This window comes from Chrysemys picta, chromosome 2, assembly GCF_011386835.1.
Source record: "Chrysemys picta bellii isolate R12L10 chromosome 2, ASM1138683v2, whole genome shotgun sequence".
NCBI classification, from domain to species: Eukaryota; Metazoa; Chordata; order Testudines; family Emydidae; genus Chrysemys; species Chrysemys picta.
Window position 1 is genome coordinate 12,756,729 of NC_088792.1, and position 21,947 is coordinate 12,778,675.

Below are 21,947 nucleotides of genomic sequence, written 5' to 3' on the forward strand. Positions count from 1 at the left end.
AACAGTTAATTACTCTTACTGTCTTTTTGAAATTTCCATCTAATTTTGCATTTTCATTCTAAATGTAACTAAAATATTATTTTCAAAATTAAATGTTGAAACATGTCCCTTTATGTTGCCGGGTATTATCATTGTCTTTTATTAGTCTAGCAAAATGAAGACTGAGAGGGGATTTGATTCCTCTCTACAAATACATTAGGGAGGTAAACACAAGGGAGGGAAAGAGCTATTTAAGATCAACAACAGAGTTGGCACAAGAACAAAGCAGCATAGACTGGTCATGAATATATTTGGGCTGAAGGTTAGAAGAAGGTTTCTAACAATTAATGGAGTTGGGTTCTGCGACAGCCTCCCAGCAGGAGAAGTGGGGACAAACAACCTAAGTTTGATAAGTTCATATATGTGATTATATGATGGGGCTGCTTGTAATAGCAAGGAACTGGACTCAGTGAACCAGGAGGTCCCTTCCAGTCCTATGTCCCTGTTATTATTAGTGGTAGTAGCAGAATTGTATGGTGGCATCACCTAGCGGATTCATCCAGGACGGCTCCCAAATGTGCAATCACACAGTAAGTGAAATATAATGTTTGCCTGCAAGTGTTCAGTCCACATCAAGTTTCAGATTTGTAAATTGCTTCCTTTTTTAACTAAACTCAAAAGCAAATGGTACATACCTGGCAAACATCATAGTGCTCAAAAAGAGACAGCAAGCCGATATCACTGCGGTTAGTGATTCCTTTCAAAACTGTGATATTTCCATTTCCAGAGTCCAGCTCTATTACATCATTGAACACGTTGGACACAGCCTTACCAGTCAGCAGCAAGTTCACAAGTTCCTGTTTACAATATAAAAAAAAGTCATCAACTATACATCTCGCCAGCGCACTAAGAATCAACACAACACATTATGGTAGGTCAGCATAGTTAAGGCTGCACTACAGCTTTTATTTAAGTGGGGAGTTAACCTTGTCTGGAATAAAGGCGTCAGCTAAGCAGTGGACTTTTCAAAGGATGTGCTTCAGGATTCCGACTCCAAAGTGCAATGAAGAAACATCAACTGGATTAAGGCCAGTGAGATTAGGGCAGGGAAGCCAGTTTACATCCAATACAACCTTACATCCAATACTATTCTCAACCTTTCTTGGTTGGCACCCCCTTATTTTAAGTCAATCATTTCACTAGCCCTGACATGTACTGTAAAAGTAAGAGTAAAAAATGTATCAGCATTAATGCTAAGCCTATGTAATCCATGTGCACATGTTTTTTGAGAGGCTGACATACTTGAGCTTGAAGGGTGAGCGGGTGCAGGGAGTGGAGGAGCGTGATTTTCTTTGCTTTAGATTGTAATAAAATTTTCGCTGACTTATGACACCCCCACCCCCAATTGACTTTCATTACCCAGCCCCTCGAGGGGCTGCAACCCACTGGTTGAGAAACATTGCAATACCAGAAGACATTATCAAGATATGGTCAACTAGGAGTTGAGTAAACAAGTATTTTATAGTATCTTCCTGATATTTCTGCATGTGTATGGGCATATTTTTTCTATCCGATCTGATTTGCCAAAAGGTTTACTAACGTTTGAGAACCTGGACTCACTCAGAGATGGATTTACCTTCATGGAGGCAGGGAGATGCAGTATCTATCTATATGGCTTTTATCACTGCTGCCTTTGAAAGCCAGTGTGAAACCCAGGCCTCTCACTGCAATGGTATTCCCATTGAAGATCATGTTGGAGAACACTGCAAGGAGGTGGATCCACTCTGGAAGGACAGCTTTAAAATACAGTAAGGGCCTCAGAAAACTGTGACTGTGGCAAGGACTTGAGCCATTAGGGGTTTGACCTGAGCTGTGCTTTGATGGTTTGGGCTTCTTGGAACCTGAATCCCAAAGCACATCTCAAAGGGCGAAATGCCATGTGTATCTAAACCAAAGAACATGTTCCTCCCATGCCCTGTGAATTGAAACAGCCAATATTCATAAAGCCATTGGGTGGCTATCCCTGGAGAAAAGTTAATCAATTCACACTGAAATTCAAATTCAGTCAGGGTAGATGCCTAACATTTTTTTCATAAAGAAAGGCCAAGAAACGAGTGTTATGTGGATGTGTTCATTTTCTAATGAAAGAGATGAGAACAAATGTTGCCTGAACAAAACATCCTTCCATGCTTTAACAATGTATTAAATTCACCCAGTACAACTCCAAAACACCCTTCTCTGCCACTTACTTACAATAATCAGTGGTGGGCTTAGTCAGATGTCACCTGTGCCACCCATTACAGCCTACCCACTACATCTGCCAGTCTGCTCATTCTGTTCCCTCTAATATTACTGTTGGCCAGTCCATGGAGTCAGAGTGGGGGAGGGGTGTATAAAGCCTATGGAACTGAGTGGGACACCACACACATCTCACTTTGGATAAGACCTCCACAAAACACGCTGACACTAATGGCACATGGCAACATACAGAAGCAGATTATGCCACAGAAAGGTATTGGCTGAGCATTAACGCACAACATTGTGAGGGTCCACAGAGAAAAAACAAAATATGAAGAGAATTTTGAGGAAAACAGATTCAAGTTGCCATAGCGCGAAGGCAGAAAGAATTAAGCTGTTGCCAGTTTAGACTGGATTTATGATAGCAATAATAGATTTACATATTTATAGCCAGCTTTTATCCCGAAGGAGCCCAGGAACTTTATAGACTTGCACTGATGTACAAACTACATAAAGGGAGCTCTTAGTCCACCAGGGAAGTGCAGCCCCCTCTTACAAGAAGCACTGCAGATGTTTAACAGCACACAGCAACACTGCACAACAGGTTTGGGAAAGGAAGTGAATGATGCCTTTTTCCTGCAGGGCGAATTTAGGTACTGTAGACAGACTGTTTTGAGTTTAAGTTTGACCATGGCCATAAGATTACAACTACTTCTTTTATGAGGACATGCCAATTTAATTATTACAATTTTCAGGACCTTAATTTTATTTCTCATTGGAAGACAGGAACTCCACCAGCCCGGCAGCATTAGTTCGATACTAACTCGGAAGGAAGAACACTAACTTCTGAGCAACAAACACTGCTTCCTGCATCATTGATGCTTACATGACAACTCAGTGGTATTTGTTAGGTTCCCCCCCCCCACCCCCAAGTGAGCATTAAATGGGGATGGAAGAAAGATGCACCAGAAACCCAACTCAAATATCAATCAAAAGCCCACTGACTATATCAGGCTTTTGATTAGGTCCCAACTGAGCTTGCAAAAATAAAAAATTAGAAAAACAAAGCAAAATTAGAAAAATAGCAAATAATAAAAAATGTTGTTTCAGGCAGCTAAGGAGAAGATTCAGAAAGCAAGAGACTCTCAGAACAAAGAAGAGAAAACAAAAGTCTTATAAAAGAAAAAAGGAGGAAGACACTTGACAGAGGGAAAAACACACGAGGAACGTGAAATCAACAGTGTTGTTTCTTCATGGAGTATAGTTCATATTATGTTGGCTTTCTGCATGTGCTGTCTTTTAACACTCACCCACCTCCCCTACTTACTTGTGTGCAGTATCCGTGGGTGCCAATCAATCGGTTTGTGAGCACATCAAAATCATTGCGCACCCTGAAAAAGGTTTGGGAAGATGTAATCATAATTTCACAGGATTTAACATTTCTAAGGTTTGGAAAGTTGCAAACATGGCTCAATTTTTGGGGGGTACATTTCTCTATGAAAAAATATGCTTGTTTATGTAGTTACCTAAAGCCTGCTGAAGACATAGCAGATATAAGTTGATTTACAAGAAATTAGCAATTAAGTGGCAAACTGTAGCAGTAAAGAGAAAGGGACGCTGTTTTCAACAATAGTTGAAGCTACAAAACATACAGCTACTGAGTGTTTTGCTTAAATGACTATTGAGCAAAAAAAGAGTGTTAGAAGAAGATATGCAAGTATTCTTCATATATATTAATTACTTCCAAGGATGATTGTTTTAGGAACATACTTGATTTTGTATTTTATGTAATGTTTCAGATATGAAATATAGATATTACTAACAAAGGTGCATCCACCAGGTTAGTCTGCCTTTGATCTCTAGGGAAGTTTCTCATTGCTATCAATGGGATTTGTCCATTAACTGCAGACAATTCTGTATATGCACTGTACACAGTAGAATCCACCATATACAACATGGAAGAACAATGTGCAAATTTAAAACCCCATTCTGAGATCCTTTATTCTTAGAAACATCAGAATCATCATAGTGCTTCGTGCCACTGGTCCAGCTACTCCAATACTCTAGATTCAATACAATACTAGATTCAAGAAACATCCTAGTAGACAATTATGGAATACCCTCCCAAAAGAGGAAGTTTTTTTCCTAAATCCCATCAGTTAGTGGTTGGTTTATGCCCTGAGACATGAGGGTTTATATGCCTTATATTTTTTATTCTATCTAATGTAATTGTGAATATTCTTATTATACATATAAATGTCTGATCCTTTTCTGAACCCAATCAAACAACTGGACCCTATGACAATTTTATGGCAATAAATTCCACTGATTATGTGCTGCCTTAAAAAGTATTTCTTCTCTCAGTTTTAAATGTGCTGATTTCAATTACATTGGTTCCCCTTATTCTTGTATTAGTAAAAAGGTAAAGGGATTATCGGACTTTCTCTATATATTTCATTGTTTTATATAACTGTTGCATGTTCCCTCTTATTTGTCTCCTGTTGCATGTTCCCTCTTCTTTGTTTCCTCTCTAAACTGAACAATCCTAATCTTTTCACTCTCTCCGGATATGTAAGTCTTTCCACGCATCTAGCAATTTTTGTTGCCTGTCTTTGGACCCCTTAAATTTCAGTTTTAAATGCATCCGAAGAAGTGGGCTGTAGTCCACGAAAGCTTATGCTCTAATAAATTTGTTAGTCTCTAAGGTGCCACAAGTACTCCTGTTCTTCTTTTTGCAGTTTTAAAAAAGTATATAGCAGTATAATATATCTGTGATAATGGAATAGATATTATGGTTGACTTGGCGTGGTTAAAATAGGATTAAACCTGACATTTCATCCAAAACTTGAACTTAACACATATTTTCAGTTCAAAAATTTGGTTCCAAGAATAAAAAAGTTGGGGCATCTCTGCAGTTCCTGGTTATGTCCCAAATATTGCAGAGATATGTCTCTTGTGATATTACTTGTAGTGCCAAAAGCAGGATGTACTGTAAATCTTCTAAGATTTCCAGCCTGCTTTCAGGACTGAAGAGGTCCTTAGAATCACTATATCTGAACTTTTTTCAGAGTAGCAGCCATGTTAGTCTGTATCCGCAAAAAGAAGAACAGGAGTACTTGTGGCACCTTAGAGACTAACAAATTTATTAGAGCATAAGCTTTCGTGGACGAAGTGGGCTGTAGTCCACGAAAGCTTATGCTCTAATAAATTTGTTAGTCTCTAAGGTGCCACAAGTACTCCTGTTCTTCTTATATCTGAACTGAACCTGTTGAGGTTCACCTGTGCACTACTTCATGTGTATAAATGAGAAGGGCAATCCAAGAGCCAGTTCCAGTGATGTCTAAGTGCCATACTAGCTAATGTTACTAGTACTGAATCAAAAGGGCTAAGAAGAATCCATGAACACTGTGTATGTGGTGTGGAAAAGTCTTGTATAAAGAGATTACAACCTTTCAAGGCATGGATGGAACGATAATAATCTTTGGACTTTGGCCACTCGTTAGTTTTAGAAACAGTTGCATCTTGAAAACGACATAGCCTTGTTCGAAATGAGCGGACTATACAATATACGTCAGTTAGGGGCGATGGGACATACAAGCAGGACAATGGAAGGAAGTTCTAATTGCTTCTGTAGGTGCAAACAATATGGGACTTTAGAGGTGTATCTCAGATTTTCAAGAAGAAACACATCTGCATTTCAAATCATTTCTGCTAGGGAGGAAACAACCACCAAACATATAGCTATAAGATTTACAACGATTATTAATCATACTGTCACTACAATTCCCCAGTCCCAAGAAGTTAGCATGCGAGCCAGCGTGTTTATTTACAGTACAATACGAGGTGTAGTATTTGACGGGCCTAGCACACTTTAGGCACTTTATAGACAGCAAATAAATACAGGTAATGACATTGCATTGTATATTTTTGTCAGTTTGCAATGCAGTACGTTGAAGACATGCAGCTTGTGAAAGGGCCATGAATTTTGATGTCCTGGTAATAAATTGTCTACAGAACCTTAATAAATACATTATTGTTATTAATGATACCACTTCAATAGCATTTTCCATCTGTAAGTCCTGGTCCACACTGCCGCCTAAATCGATGTAAGTTACGTCACTCGGGGGTGTGAAAAAATCACCACCCTGAGCGACGTAGCTTATCTTGACCTAACACGGTGTCTACACCATGCTATGTTGATGGAAGACGCTCTCCCGCCAATTTAGCTTCCACTTCTCGGGGAGGTGGAGTACTGAAGTCAATGGGAGAGCGCTCTCCTATCGACTTATCGCGTCTTCACCAGACCTGCTAAATCGATGCCACTGAATCAATCACAGCAGCGCCAATTTAGCAGGCCAGTGTAGACAAGCCCTACGTCTTAAAGCACTCTACAGTGGTGAGTATCATTATCCTTAAATTAAAGATGGGGAAGCTGAGGGACTAAGAATTTTGTCCAATGGTACACAGTGCATCAGTGATTCAGCTGGGTATAAAATCCAAGTCTCCTGGCTCTATTCGCTAGGTCAGGAGGGTCTCAAGTCAATGAAAAGATGCTGCTCAAGTACAAGGCCATTAAAAAGGGGGGATTGCCTCCTTTCATTACCTATAGGGCTTTTGTGCATCTTCATGGTGTGACATTATCAGTATTTTCCTCTGTTACGATAGCGTGGAAGTATTACTGTAGAGTGGGAGAAAATATTTTGATTGGAGGCTGAAAACACAAAATCAACTTAGATATGGGGTTTGGATCATAAGCAATAGTCTGTAAAGAAAATGGTCCAGTTAGACACCAAGGTTCTGATTCAGGAAAGCGCTTAAGCACGTGCTTACAGTTAAGTTCATTCTTAAGTGCTGCCCTGAATGGCGACCTATTTGCATAAAGCCATAATGATAGCTTTGGGCTTCCAGATTGTTCTCAAAGGGCTTACAGATGAACTATCATTACTAGATGTATTTTCTATTTTCAGCTTGCACTGTATTTACGGAAACACATTTTCTCCATTTGGAACCCAAATGCTGATGTTAAAACTCCACTCCTTATGCCTAATTATTTGTAGTCATCTCTATCATCACATATTATTCTTTTAAAACATTTTTTTGCGATGGTAAGTTCTCAGTGTAATTCTTTTGCTTTGTATCAGTTAGAGAAATCCCTTCATGACAAAAATACCTAGTGGAGCCCTTCTATAGTTATAAAAAAATCCAGTGGCCTGTATGCACTTTTCTGATACTTTCCAACACTGTCTCAGAAGGCTGTTGTTAGAGGCAGGACTGGTTAAAATACACATTACAGAATGATATCATTACATATAATTAATCTCATTTTGCCTGGGCTCAACTGTATTATTATATATTAATCTTGAGTCCTGTTGGAATTATAAGCATTACCGTGCCATGAATCTCAAAGAGCTATACAAACTCTATGGGTAAGAGCCTCAGCTGATATAAATTCTCATTGCTCCATTGACAATGCTTCTTTGAAATCAATGGAGCTAATACAATTTACATCAGCTTACCATCTGCCCCAAAACTTAATTGTGTCTATTCATCTACTTCTATCCATCCCTCCTATTAAACCCACCAGTACATTGCAGCCACTCCTGATATAGAAAATACAAACAAATCACACAAGAGTTTAGGAAAAGTAAAGAAAAAAAAACATATTTAACTGAAACTGTAGTGGGAATGGGATTTCTAGTGAGATGTATCCAGGTTCTATCCAGTTTTTAAGAATGCACACATACAAGTTCAAAAAATGTAAAGAAACAAAAATACTTGAATCCTGGATACTACGGTTTGAAATACTTAATCAGATGGACATCAGATGCGTTACACTCATGTTAAAAAAACAATGTTCCATAACGGTTTATGTTCTCAATCTATTGATTGCAAGAACCTGCAGGCTCAAAGGAAAATCCATGCCCTGTCTTTAATGGAAAACAGCTGAGAATTGCACACTAAATCCAAAAACCAGGCATACATTTACTACTGGGGAAAACGCTGACATAGCAAAACAAGCATAAAACTGTTCATTATTTATCTTAGATTTTCCTTCTGTTTGTTAGCTATAAAAAAAAACTTGTGTGTTTAAGTTAGTGCTGGTTCCTTAATCCTGTGGTAAAGCTGTAGTAGTAAACTGATGACATCACACCCATTTTCATGGCAACACTGTTACATTAACAAACACACAATTAGGAGTCCACTACAGAAATAAAATTTGAGCTAAGAAGGAGAAAAACTCCTCTTTGAATGTAAAGATCTTAAATAATTATAAAGGACGGATGAATGACTTTTTGTATTAATGGTCTATTTTGTTTCAAATTTGCACAGTATGAAAGTCCTTTTACAAAGGTGACAGATGTTTTTAAAAGGGCAGAAAAAACCTATGTTTAAAAACTGTGAAGGTTGTGATGCGACTCAATAAAAGCAAGGACACAATGTTGTTCTTAACTCACTGTTTTTTCTTGTTTGGTCCCCGGCTCAGCAAATACGTGTTTAACTTCAAGCATGTGAGTAGTTCCATTACAAGACAGTCAGGTTTTTATACAGTATATAATGTATTCTGATTTAATACAACTTACTCCATGTAGGTACTGATTCAGATCCAGGCAGGTTCAACTCAGGCCTTCATTTTTCCAAAGTATATTAATAGTTTTCTGTATTTACCATGTCAAGCTCTTCTGTATCAAAGCCTGACACAGTAAACAAAGATACTAAACCAAGACCGACCTATTTGTCCACATTGATGTTGATACTTAAGCTTAGCAAATATAACTGATCAAAGCTTTAAGGGAGGGAAAATCAGCTGAAACTCTGGTAAATTTGAGAGCGTTTTCCACTCTGTTCTGTTTCATAAAAGCCCAAGGTTTCATTTTCAGCGTATTCTGAGTTAGTTGTTGTTTCTTTGTCCTTTTTTTGTTTTTAATGGAACTTGTTGCTTTTGAAATTGAAAAAAGTTGGGTTTGAATTTTTCGGATTTGACTGGGACGTGGGGGGAATTCCATTTACAGTTACAGGGGAGCAGTAACTAGAATTCTGGAGAGGTGGCTGCATTTCAGTGAGGCTCTGCATATGGATTTTGCAAATAGTTTCAAGACCCCGAGGGATGAAAGGTGCCATGGAAATGCAAAGCATCTGCTTTCCATAGCCAAAGAGAAACTGCTCGGAGACTGTCATCCTCTAGACACGACAGTTAAAGGCAGCCTCAGCACTTGATTTTAAGTTGTGTTTGCTATACATTTTCTCCCAACCTTAGCAGAACTAGAGCAGTTGGTGTGTTAGTTTCTATCTTTTTGCTGTGCTCTCTCTTTACAGTACTTTTTAAAGGAGAAAAGTTCTTCATAGAAGCACATGGACGATGACCCCACAGAACAATGCGTCATTTTGAAGCTGATTTATGCCATGTAAATATGTATTTTTAGACAATCAAATCCCTCTATCTAGCTCCGATGCTCATCAGTGTGGGACCCTTCACAGACTTTAGCTCAGGTTCACACTATTGTGATGGACGAAGCAGCATTGTGGGGTGTGGGTGGGAAACAATCGTTACCTGCACCAGAGTAGGAGCAGCCAAAATGTGACCCTCCCTTTATTTTCTCTAGTGGAAAATCATGACCTTCCCAGTTATTTTCTTGAATGGAATATCACGACATTTTCTCTAGTTGCTACTTCAGACTTGATCTCTGTCCCTGTTACTGAAGCTGAATTCTAGTTTAAACTTTTACTAATGTCTATTGAGTCACAAATCTATGTGGCACCTCTTGATTGCCCCTAGCTCCATGCTTTCTCATTGGTTTAAAACCACAAAATAGAGCTTAGACTGTGGAACGTGGGCATTTCAAATAGGTCCAAGTTGCTTATTTTTGCACTGGAGGTAAATGACAGCTATTTCCTCCTCCTGCTCTCTCTGTTACGGCCGCCAGAAAATGGACAGTAGATTACATGATGGCACAAGTTTTTATATAACAAAAATCTCAACTATTGTAAAGAACAAAATTGTCAAACACATAGATGAACATAATTTGTTGGGAAATAGTCAACATGTTTTTTGTAAAGGGAAATCATGCCTCACTAATCTACTAGAATTCTTTGAAGGGGTCAACAAGCATGCGGACAAAGGAGATCCAGTGGATATAATGTATTTAGATTTTCAGAAAGCCTTTGACAAGGTCCCTCACCAAAGGCTCTTAAGCAAAATAAGCAGTCATGGGATAAGAGGGAAGGTTCGCTCATGGATCGGTAACTGGTTAAAAGATAGGAAACAAAGGGTAAGAATAAATTGTCAGTTTTCAGAATGGAGAGAGGTAAATAGTGGTGTCCCCCAGGGATCTGTACTGGACCCAGTCCTATTTAACATATTCATAAACGATCTTGAAAAGGAGGTAAACAGTGAGGTGGCAAAATTTGCAAATGATATAAAACTACTCAAGATAGTTAAGTCCCAGGCAGACTGCGAAGAGCTACAAAAGGATTTCACAAAACTGGGTGATTGGGCAACAAAATGGCAGATGAAATTTAATGTTGATAAATGCAAAGTAATGCACATTGGAAAACATAATCCTAACTATACATATACAGTGATGGGGTCTAACTTAGCTGTTACCACTCAAGAAAGAGATCTTGGAGTCATTGTGGATAGTTCTCTGAAATCATCAACTCAATGTGCAGCGTCAGTCAAAAAAGCTAGCAGAATGTTGGGAATGATCAAGAAAGGGATAGATGATAAGACAGAAAATATCATATTGCCCCTATATAAATCCATGGTACACCCACAGCTTGAATACTGCATGCAGATGTGGTCGCTCCATCTCAAAAAAGATATATTTGAATTGGAAAAGGTTCAGAAAAGGGCAACAAAAATGATTAGGGGTATAGAACGGCTTCCATATGAGGAGAGATTAATAAGATTGGGACTTTTCAGCTTGGAAAAGAGGCAAATAAGGGGGGATATGATAGAGGTCTATAAAATCATGAGTGGTATAGAAAAAGTAAATAAGGAAGTGTTATTTACTCCTTCTCATAACACAAGAACAAGGGGCCACCAAAATGAAATTAATAGGTAGCAGGTTTAAAACAAACACAAGAAAGTATTTTTTCACACAACGCACTGTCAACCTCTGGAACTCCTTGCCAGAGGGTGTTGTGAAGGCCAATACTATAACGGGGTTCAAAAGGGAGCTAAATAGATTCATGGAAGATAGGTCCATCAATGGGTATTAGCCAGGATGGGCAGGAATGGTGCCCCTAGCCTCTGTTTGCCAAAAGCTGGGATTGGGTGACAAAGCATGGATCACTTGATGATAACCTGTCTGTTTGTTCCCTTTGGGGCACCTGCCATTGGCCACTGTCAGAGGACAGGATACTGGGCTTGATGGACCTTTGGTCTGACCCAGTATGGATGTTCTTATGTTCAACACTGAACTCTCTCAACATGATTTCCCTCTCTCACACAGTTTCCCTCTTGTCCCGGGACAACGTTTTTCTGAGGATGTGGGGGAATTGCTTATTGGAAACCAGTTTTTCTGTTAAAATGGCCAATGAACAATTTACATCAAGGACATGCTCAGTCTCCCATGTTACTGGACATGCTACTTGACCCTGAGACCGGTTATGACATTGGACATATTGTTAGTTCAGGAAAGCTTTCTCTATCCTCCTGCACAGCACTAGCAGTTTATAAAAGGAGAGCAAGTATGCTTTAAGGAACTATAGATTAGAGTTTGGCTCAGGGATGGGAAATGGTGTCAGTAAAAGGGAACAAGTCAAGGGTGGAGGACACATTATTCCATCTGCAGCTCAGGGCTTGTCTACACTACCCGCCGGATCGGCAGGCAGCGATCGATCAAGTGGAGGTCGATTTATCACGTCTGGTATAGATGCGATAAATCGACCACTGAGCGCTCTCCCATCGACTCCGGTACTCCACCAGAACGAGGAGTGCAAGTGGAATCGACGGGACAGTATCAGCTATCAACTTACCGCAGTGAAGACACTGCAGTAAGTAGATCTAAGTATGTCAACTTCAGCTACGCTATTCACGTAGCCAAAGTTGCGTTTCATAGATCGACCCCGCACGGTAGTGTAGACAAGCCCTCAGACATCTGCTGAATTGAGAGAGTTAACAAGTGGAGTAGCATGAATGTCACTTTTGTGGTTATTTTATATTTAATCATTTATCACACATCAGTGAATACATTTCCTCAGCGCCAGCGATCCCTTCGTTTTAGCTGAAGATTGCTCAAGCAAAAGACTTTTCCCACCATGTTTCCTAGACTAGAGTCTCTGCCTTTACTAGGCTTAGGCACCGACACAATCAAGTATGGTACCATGCCTGAGGAAGGTCTAAGCCTTTCCTTTGGTACCAACAAGAGGGACCAAGGAACCACAGTCATCTCTGGTGTGCTTCGCACTTGGTGCTCTCTCTGTGTGAAATGAGTCCAATGGTACCTGAAGTGCTGCCTCCATGAGCAGACCCTTGAGCCTGGCCACTCTGTCCTTTGAGTGTGATTCAAACCCCTTGACGATGTGACACCTGTCGCTGATATTTGATTTTCCCAAATACCAGGCATGGGTCACTGGCCAGCATGGATTTAGCACAAGTGTGGTAGGACATATACCCTGGTGAGCGTGGCATCGTTCTGACACCCATCCCTGTACTAAAGAATGAAAAATGTAGTCCAAAAGACCTAAGACTAAACCTATCAGTAAAAAAACTAGCTAAAACTAACTTATCTTAACTAACTAATTCCTAACACAAAGGAGTGAGGGAAGCACTTGTGATAAGTAGTCTAAGATCACTCCAACAACCATCGCTGGTAGTAAGAAGGAACTGAGAGGGGTCAGTGGGCAGCTCCATCCTCTTATACCAGTGCACATCAGCATAAGGCAATAGCGGGAGCTTGAGCTGACCTGACAGGTACCACTGAGGGAAAAAGTTCTCGAATAACTGTGCACGAGGCGAACACAGACATACAGCAGAATGGACATGTATGAACACTTGAAGAAGAACTACATACGTCGATTCAAGAAGGAGCTGGCCACATTTGTGGAAGAGAAAAGACTACAAAGACGCAGTTACTAGAGATTGGGGATCACAATAAGGAGATACAGGTTGACTCACATTTTGTTGGGTTTATAATAAGTCACCTTTAATGATCTACACAGCCTCCTCTTGACCCCTAACTTCTTGGTGGTTTTTCAGAGATCAAACGACTGTTTTTTTCATTCACAAGAAACACTTAAGAGGTAAAAGTTAAAAGGTTCAAATAAGCACTCCTGTGTGCATAAATCTAGTTGCAATGAGCTACTATTAAGCAGTGAAATGCCCATGGTCCACTCTGGCCAAATAAGTTCCTGAAGTTTGTGAGTAAACACACTAACAGTGTGTGTGATGCAGCCAATATTGTATTTAGTCTTGAGGGGATGATAAGATAGTTTCAAGGTGGCAATGCACTGTGCTTACATACAGGTATCTGAGGTAACGTATTCGAACGGTCAATCGGGCCTCAGTTTGGCAATTGGTTGTAGAACTGATGGTCTCATGTATAACAGAGGAGGGAGAGAGGCCAAGAAGATTTTATGTTGCTACAATGGGGGCCCACCGCAGGACCATTCTGGTGGGATGCAGGACTTTAAAGTAGGCCTCTGGATGGATGGATCAGTGCCAGCAAGGTCCTAATAGAGCAACAGACTATGCCTAACATTGCATGCATGAGTAAGATGTTTGAGGAGGAAGTTTGAAGAGATGCAACAGCATCTAATGTAAGACTGCAATTATTTCTGATTTTTTTCACCACTAGCAGTCAAAATGCAGTTACAATCGTTAGCAACTAGCATTGCTTCCCAAACCGGAGGCAACAACAAATCATGAGGAACTCACTTAGGAATTCTCTTTTGCCTCTTTCCATTTGTTATCAGTTCCACAGCTGAGGGTTATGTGAGCATGCGGTATGATAAAATCATAAGCAAAATATAGAGAGCAGCATGAAAGCACAACCCTTCACCTTTCTTACTTGTGTAGATCTATTTAAAAAAATGCCCATGATCTTACTGACTTACAATGGCTGCTGGATAGAGCTGGTCAAAAATTGGAATTTCTATCCTGTGGGAAATTCCATAATTTGTTTTCACCCTGAATTGTGGTGAAAAGTCAAAACTTTCAAATTTTTGGTGGAACAGAAAGTTCCAAAATTTTTATTTCTGAGTGAATTTATGAACTGAATTCAAACATTTTATTTCATCTGGTTTGACACTCACCTATGTAACTCTGAGCTGAGCAGAGCCTCGTGGGAGTTGTAGTTTGAATGCCTCGTGCCCCCATTCCCTACCAAGGGCTGGGCTCCTGCATCGGTTCAACCAGAGGAGAGACTGTAGTCCACTCTCGGAGATCAGTAGTCCAGCCAAGGACTGTAGCCTATAGAGAAGTGTGGAATGAGGCACCCAAGCTACAACTTCTATGAGGCATCATGACCACTCAGACACAATTTGATATCAAACTGACCTGAAATGAAACATTTGATTCAGTTAGAGGAACCAAAATATTTTGATTTGGGCTGACATATTTTGTTTTGATTTTCTCAATGTAAAATTGAAAAATGTTGGCAAAATTGAAATTTTTGCATGGAAAGTTTTAATTTTGTGGCAATTTCATTTTCTGTGGAAAAAAATGTTTTAACAGAAAATTCCTGATCAGCTCTACTGCTGGACAAGACCCCCTTAAGTATAACCAGAGCCATCCCTTGGGTAAGGCAAATCAGGGCAACCGCTCCGGCCAACGTGCTTTGGTGGGCCCCGCACTTCGACATCTCAGTGCCAGATGGGGTGAGGACACCAGCTGTCTGCCTTGAGCAGTGAGCAGAACAGACAGAGGCAGCCAGCGAGCAGGAGGCAGTGTGGTTTGTCTGGCCCTGCCTCCCCCCCAGACAGCTGGGCTCCCCTGTGGCACCTGCGCACAGATCACGCGGTCCCTGTCTCCTCCCTGGGCTCTTGGGCCCCTGCCGGGCCCCGGGGCAGTGCTGACAGGAGGTTGCTGCGCACGCAGCTCCCCGGCCCCGTGCGCCCACCCTGGTACCGCCATTATTTGAATGCTGAGGCCAAGGAGTGTGTGGGGATCCCAGCCAAGGCTGGGCAAGAGGCAGCACTGTCACCCAGCGGAAGGGCACCCCCGACCACCAGTGGATCCGCTTTGCGCCAGGTAAACTTCCTCGGCCTACGCCCCGTGGAGCAGCTGGAGCCCCATTGCTCCCATGGGTGCGCCCCGTGCCCCATCCAGTGCCCCCATGGGAGAGCCAGTGCACCCCCTGCCCCAAGGGGGGACCCATATAGGCTGATTTGTCCCAGGCCCCACACCCCCCCTAGGGACAGCTCTGAGTATAACAGTTCTCCCTGGCCTTTGAATTCTCACCCAGAACTATGTCAGTTATGTAAATAACAACCACTCACTACATCTATGCACCAGCCGCTAAATGGCACATATTTCTGAAAGATATGAATAGTGAGGTCATATCTGCTGTTATTTTTCAAATCCTAACCTATGATTATGACATCTTCACTCATCTGTAATTGAAATATACATAAGAAGGTTTAGTTTGCTATTTAAAGGCTGTGCAGAGGTTTGAGTCCACATTTCACTGTCGTTAGTGTTAAATTTCTGTTTCTTATAAACAAAAGAGAGGTTTTGGTACTATTTACTTTCAATACCTCACTCAAGGCCAGGAAAGCAGCACCGTTTCTGAAGGTGGTCCAGCGGGACAGTGCTTGATCTGGCATTTAAGAGAGCTGGAGTTTGTACCAGCACTGCAACTGTAGAACAGATTTATAAAGGCATTTAGACACTTGAAAATGCAGATCAGTGCCAAGTGGGATTTTTCAAAAGTGTCTCGGCACCTAACTCCCACTGAAATCAATTACAGATAAGTCGACATGGCATAATCCTTCTGTTAGGATTTCAAAAATAACAGGAGATATAACCTCACTGCTTGTATCATTTAGAAATAGGTACTAGTTAATGGCTGGTTCATGGACTGAAATCAATGGGAGTTAGGCATCTAGGTGCTTATGAAAAACCTACTTGGCACCCAAATATCTTTTAAAATCTCATGCTTGTGTGGCCTAAGAAAAGCCACCACATCTCTTTGGGCCTCAGTTCCCCAGCTACTTATATTATAAAATACAGATATTGTATTAAATTAACTGGGGGAGGGATAGCTCAGTGGTTTGAGCATTAGCCTACTAAACCCAGGGCTGGGGGTTCAATCCTTGAGGAGGCCATTTAGGGATCAGGGACAAAAAACCATCTGGGGATTAGTCCTGCTTTAAGCAGAGGGTTGGACTAAATGACCTCCTGAGGTCCCTTCTAACCCTGATATTCTATGAACTGCTTGGGTGCCAGCTCTGCATAATGGAAATATAGTGCAATGTTAATGTGAAGTTAATTTAAAAAAATCTGTGAATCCTGGAAGAAAACTCAGTGGATTAGCAACTGAATATATATATAAAACTCAGTTCCAAATTGTGATTTCTTTTCAACACAATATAGGGGTGAGAGGAAGAAAATCCTAACTGCAGCAAAGCGCTTTGATAATCCTAATGCATAATCTTCTGTAAACACAAATGGTTTCTTCATGAGAGTTATTGTTGAGAGATGGATATACAATGGATGTATCGACACTTCTCTTTTGCTTGGGTATGATTCTTAAAGGCTTTTGCAGGGTGTGCTTTGACATTGTGGTATAGAGTTCACGGATTAGCCCTGACACAGATGGCAGTGAACTCTATTAAGTGCAAATCAACATCTCACCCATTGTCTCACATGCTGGTGACCCTCAATGGAATGTAAAACAGGCTATCTTAAAGAATGCTTCTAAATTAGAGCCGGCATGTATATTACACTAAACAACTGACTCACTTAGCTATCATTGCTTCCTGAGTGACATCTGACCATATAAAACGGAATCACCATCCAAAACTGAAATGAAGTAAAAGTGCTCAGGCTATCAGAAAATCTGCTAGAATTGGAGAGCCAGGAACAAAAACGGTCTGTTGTTTTGGTTGTATTTGTTATGTGGCAGAGAGACACTAGAGAAGACTAACCCAATTGGCACAGTGCACGTCACCTGCTGGCTGGATGTATTGTGTACCTCACTACAGATGTCACACAAACCAGGCTCCATGTGGTCCAAAGGACTGGGTTCAGCATCTTTCTACTAAAACACTTTCCACAGTGGACGCCTTTAAAAACTCACCAGTTATAGATTAGGAGCCTGATCTAAAACTAACAGAAAGCCTTTTACTGATTTATTGAGCTTTTGATAAAGCCAAACATAGGAATCAGTCAATATCAGCAGTATTCCCTATACTTGTAAGAGAACACTTAGAATGCTGTAAATGCTGAACTCATATTATTAAGTGGGCCAAGGGACTGTCTGTGGAAACTAGAAAGTTTTGAAGGGTGACCACTCCCTGCCTGTGTTACACCTTTCACATGGCTAAGGCAACTCTGAAGTTTATGAAAGAGGAATATAAAAATACTCACAGGTCGATAGATCTTGTAAAGATAACCGATAGGGTAAGAAGAATGCACCCAAATGGACCAGTTTCAAACTGGAAGAAAAAAAAGTTCCACTTTATTTACATGTGTTTGTTTATTGAATATGCTTTTCAGCCCTCGCATAAGGAGATGCACCTCCAACTGAGGTCAATAAGACTCATTCCCATTTACGTTATGGTCTGAATTTGGTCCTTCATCTTTTTCCAACATGGGACGCATCAGCGTCATACCCAAAACATTGTTTATACAGTTTTCTACAAAACGTTAAATAATGAAAAAATAACAGCTGAACAATGACAAGTTTAATTTCCTCTCCATGCACCATACCTGATGAATATTCTGCTGAAGAAAAATGGTCAGATCTTCATGTTTTGTGACACTATGTAGTATTAGCTGGAACAAAAATGTAAAATAATGCAATTAAAATAGATAACAATAAGCTGGTATAAATCAAGCCTGATTTATTTAAGTAACCAAAATCTGAATGTTTGGCCAGATCCTCAGCTGGTGTAAATTGGATCGGATCCATTGAAACCCATGATGTTCACAACTCTCACTTTTTTCAGCAAAGTTACTAAAATGAGAGCGACAACATTGGTGAGGTAATATATGGTGGGGTATTATCTTACCTACCTTGTCTCGCTCATATTCTGGGACCAACATGACTACAACAACACTTACCAAAATAATATATTTTAAATCCTATTTTAGCTATAAAATTCCTATCTTCTGAGAGCTCTTTTAAAATGTTAGTTCCTGATATGTGAAATTTATTGCATGGAAGCTCATTATTAATTTAAGAATGATCTGTGGGAGGAAGGGCAATTCTTGGAACCAGCTTAGGAATACCAAATCATTGGAGATTTTTAAGAGCAGGTTAGACAAATACCTGTCAGGGATGGTCTAGATAACACTTAGTCCTGCCATGAGTGCAGGGGACTGGACTAGATGACCTCTCAAGGTCCCTTCCAGTCCTACAATTCTATTATTTCAACAGTGTCTGTTCTTTATCACTGATTTACACCCCTTGATTTTGAGGGGAGTAATAGTCTTGAGGCCAAAACATGGGACTCAGAGTCAGGAGAGATGGTTATATTTCTGGCTTTGCCATGGGCTTCCGGTGTGATTGTGGGAAAGCCCTTCTTCCCATTCTGTCTCAGTTTTGGGGGATAAAAATATTTCCCTAATTCACTGAGGTATTATTTGTAAGGCTTAATTCATTATTGCTTCATTGGATTATTAAAGCAATTTGAGATCTTCAGATGGAAAAAATGTATAAGTGGAAAGTATTTAGTTTACAATTAATTATTATTTATTATTCAAAAAAACAAAGGGCAAGGAATATTGTAGGAAGGACAAGAAGGGAAAATCAGGGTTTCTTTCTCTAACTGTGTTGTGAGGAGCTATGGAAGGATCCATTTCCAGTAACTAGAGGGGAAATTGCTATTATGTGGGGCCTGGGAGAGAAGAAGGAATGAAAGGAAAGGAAGAAGGAGGATGTCAGAAAGCCCAATTCCCATTAAAGGGTGCGGCAGTTTGGGAGCCAATTATGTCACTTCCTCTTTGATTCTCTTCTGACACTGGAGTAAATTAGAGTAAATTAGAGACAGGGGAGAATCAGGCCCATTGCACTTTATATAAGTGAAGTTACAAAATATATTACAGGAAGATTACATATAAAACCTTACTGTTTCGAAGATTCCATCTGCTTTGTATTTTCCTGCTGGAGTGAACTGCTGCCTTCCTGAAGGCCTAAAGAGGAGAATTAAATGAAACAGCAGTTCACTTTAGAAGAACCAACAACACAACAAAGAGAAATCCATGGGCTGTAATGAATTGAAAGACTAAACCAAAAAACAAGTGATGTTAAATAAAAGACCTTTGGCTTTTAATATTACTTTATCTGAGCTCTGATAGCCTTTAGATTTGTTTGCAATTGATCAGTTCATGTTTCTGTATCTAGAAAGAAGAAAGGTATAGATTGAAGAAGTTACTGAAATTTTTCACTGCAACAAAATATAAGAATAATAATACTATAACAAAGTAGAACAGACATTCAAAGTCTCTTCTGAGATACCCATTGTAGTTTGAAAAAATTTAAAAATATAATTACAATAGTCGGTGAGCTGCTTTGGGAAAGTTCTACTTCTAGATTAATAGGAAGGAATTTTCATCAAAAACTGTCCCATTGAATTCAATGGGGCCAGGAATTCACCCTGAGATTTCTCTGACTATTAGGACAGGTAACTGCAGCGAGCATGTGCCCATTAGCAATAAACCCTTTCAGACTATACGGATAGATACTGTCCTTCATACATAGTGGTAGCTACTTAGGTGTATAAACAGAAACAATCATTTTATAAACACATGAGAATCTTACATGATAATTAAAAATGTTCCTCCCACTTACAGTGCAACCACAGCTTTTTCATTGCCCCCTGCACGCCATAAAATATCTGCAATAGCCAGAGTGAGGCATTTGGTCCTATGAGCATCTGAAGGCTGCAGACACCTGTTGTTTTTGGACATATGAGAAACAAGCAAAAATTGACACTATTAGTGAGGCAGCCTTGTAAAGGTGAACATCTCTTTCAGTGTGCACAGGTTCACAGCAGGTTTGGTATGTACAAAGGCCCAGATCCTCAAATGTATTTAGGCACCTAAATCCCATTGAAGTCAATGGGAGTTAAGCACTTAAATACCTTTGAGAATCCGAGACTAAATGACTAAAATCAATGAGTATAGTTGCCTCACATAGGACATGCTCTTTGCACTGTTGGTAGAACATGCCTTGTACACTATGCATGATACACACAAACATCTTTAATTCTGGGGGTTTGACTTTAAAGGATGGCCTCTGTTTTTTCATGATTCATTTACAATAGGGTTACCATATTTTAATAAAACAAAAGGAGGACACTCCACGGGGCCCTGGCCCCACCCCAACTCCGCTCCTTCCCCAAAGTCCCCGCCCCAACTCCGCCCCCTCCCCTGAACACTGTACCCCCTGCTCCTCCCCTGCTTGAAACAGGCAGGCAGCAGGTAAGCTGGGGCGGGGGGCGCGAGGAGGCGCGACCCAGTCCGGCCCCCCCGGCCGAGCAGCTCCGGCCCGCCCCGGCCCCGGCGGCTCCAGCCCCAGCTCCAGCCCTAGCGACTTCAGCTCGGCTCGGGCCCCGGAGCACCAGCCCCGGCCGAGAGGCTCCGGCCCTGGCCCCGGGAGCGGCACCAGCCGGTGGCCGAGCACCCCCAGCCCTGGTCCCGGCGGCTCCGGCCCAGCTCAGCTCTGGCCCCGGTTCTGGCCGAGCGGCTCTGGCCCGGCCCCGGCCCTGTCTGAGTGGCGCCGGCCGGCGGCCGAGCACTGCCGGCCCCAGCAGCTCCGGCCCCAGCGGCTCCAGCCCGGACCCAAGCCCCACGACCCCTCCCTATTTTCCCGGACATGTCCGACTTTTTGGAATTTCCTCCCAGACGGGGATTTGAGGACCAAAAAGCCGGACATGTCCGGGAAAATCCAGACGTATCGTAACCCTAACTTACGAGGAAAAATTCACATAAATTGGCATGTGGAGCCTGGTGAAGCAATGACTGGGTGGAGGGATCACGATAAAGGGTGTCAAGCAATGAAGCAGAGAATTATTTAGCATAATATAAAAGGTTATAACTAGGAGTAAAGCGGTAAAAATCACGAAAGAGCCAATTTAGTCTGGATAGTGGGAAATACTTTTAGACAGTGAGATCTACAGTAATAGGCTATGGATTAAACTTCTAGGGGAAGCAGTACAAACTCCATCAGTAGGCACATTTAAAATTATATCTGTCAAAATACAAGTAACTGCCCCTTGGGGAATAATCGTGCACTGGCAGGGAGTTTGACCAGGTGACTTAATATATCTTTTCCATCTCTACATTTATGATATGATTGTTTTATACGCTGAATATGCTTTATGAGTCAAAAAAGCAGTGGATGTGCTATACCTTGAGTTTAGCAAAGCTTTTGATATGGTCTCCCACAGTATTCTTGCCAGCAAGTTAAAGAAGTATGGATTGGATAAATGGACTATAAGGTGGATAGAAAGCTGGCTAGATCGTCGGGCTCAACAGTTAGTGATCAACGGCTTGATGTCTAGTTGGCAGCCAGTATCAAGCGGAGTGCCCCAGGGGTCTGTCCTGGGGCTGGTTTGGTTCA

General features: G+C 41.1%; 1 protein-coding gene across 4 annotated transcripts in view; it reads right to left on the reverse strand.

Moving 5' to 3' along the window:
- Window positions 1-21,947, reverse strand: part of MINDY4 (MINDY lysine 48 deubiquitinase 4) — a 93,915-nt gene that overhangs the window by 25,278 nt on the left and 46,690 nt on the right. For all 4 annotated transcript variants that reach the window (XR_010598193.1, XR_010598194.1, XM_065582664.1 and 1 more), the window contains exons 10-15: window positions 20,175-20,276; window positions 19,453-19,516; window positions 18,092-18,157; window positions 17,750-17,817; window positions 3,545-3,608; window positions 675-836 (exon numbers count right to left, since the gene is read on the reverse strand). Coding sequence is in view for 2 of the 4 variants with exons in the window: in XM_065582664.1 (XP_065438736.1) it covers window positions 675-836; window positions 3,545-3,608; window positions 17,750-17,817; window positions 18,092-18,157; window positions 19,453-19,516; window positions 20,175-20,276 (526 nt within the window). In the remaining 2 variants the exon portion in view is untranslated. The remainder of the gene's footprint in view (window positions 1-674; window positions 837-3,544; window positions 3,609-17,749; window positions 17,818-18,091; window positions 18,158-19,452; window positions 19,517-20,174; window positions 20,277-21,947) is intronic.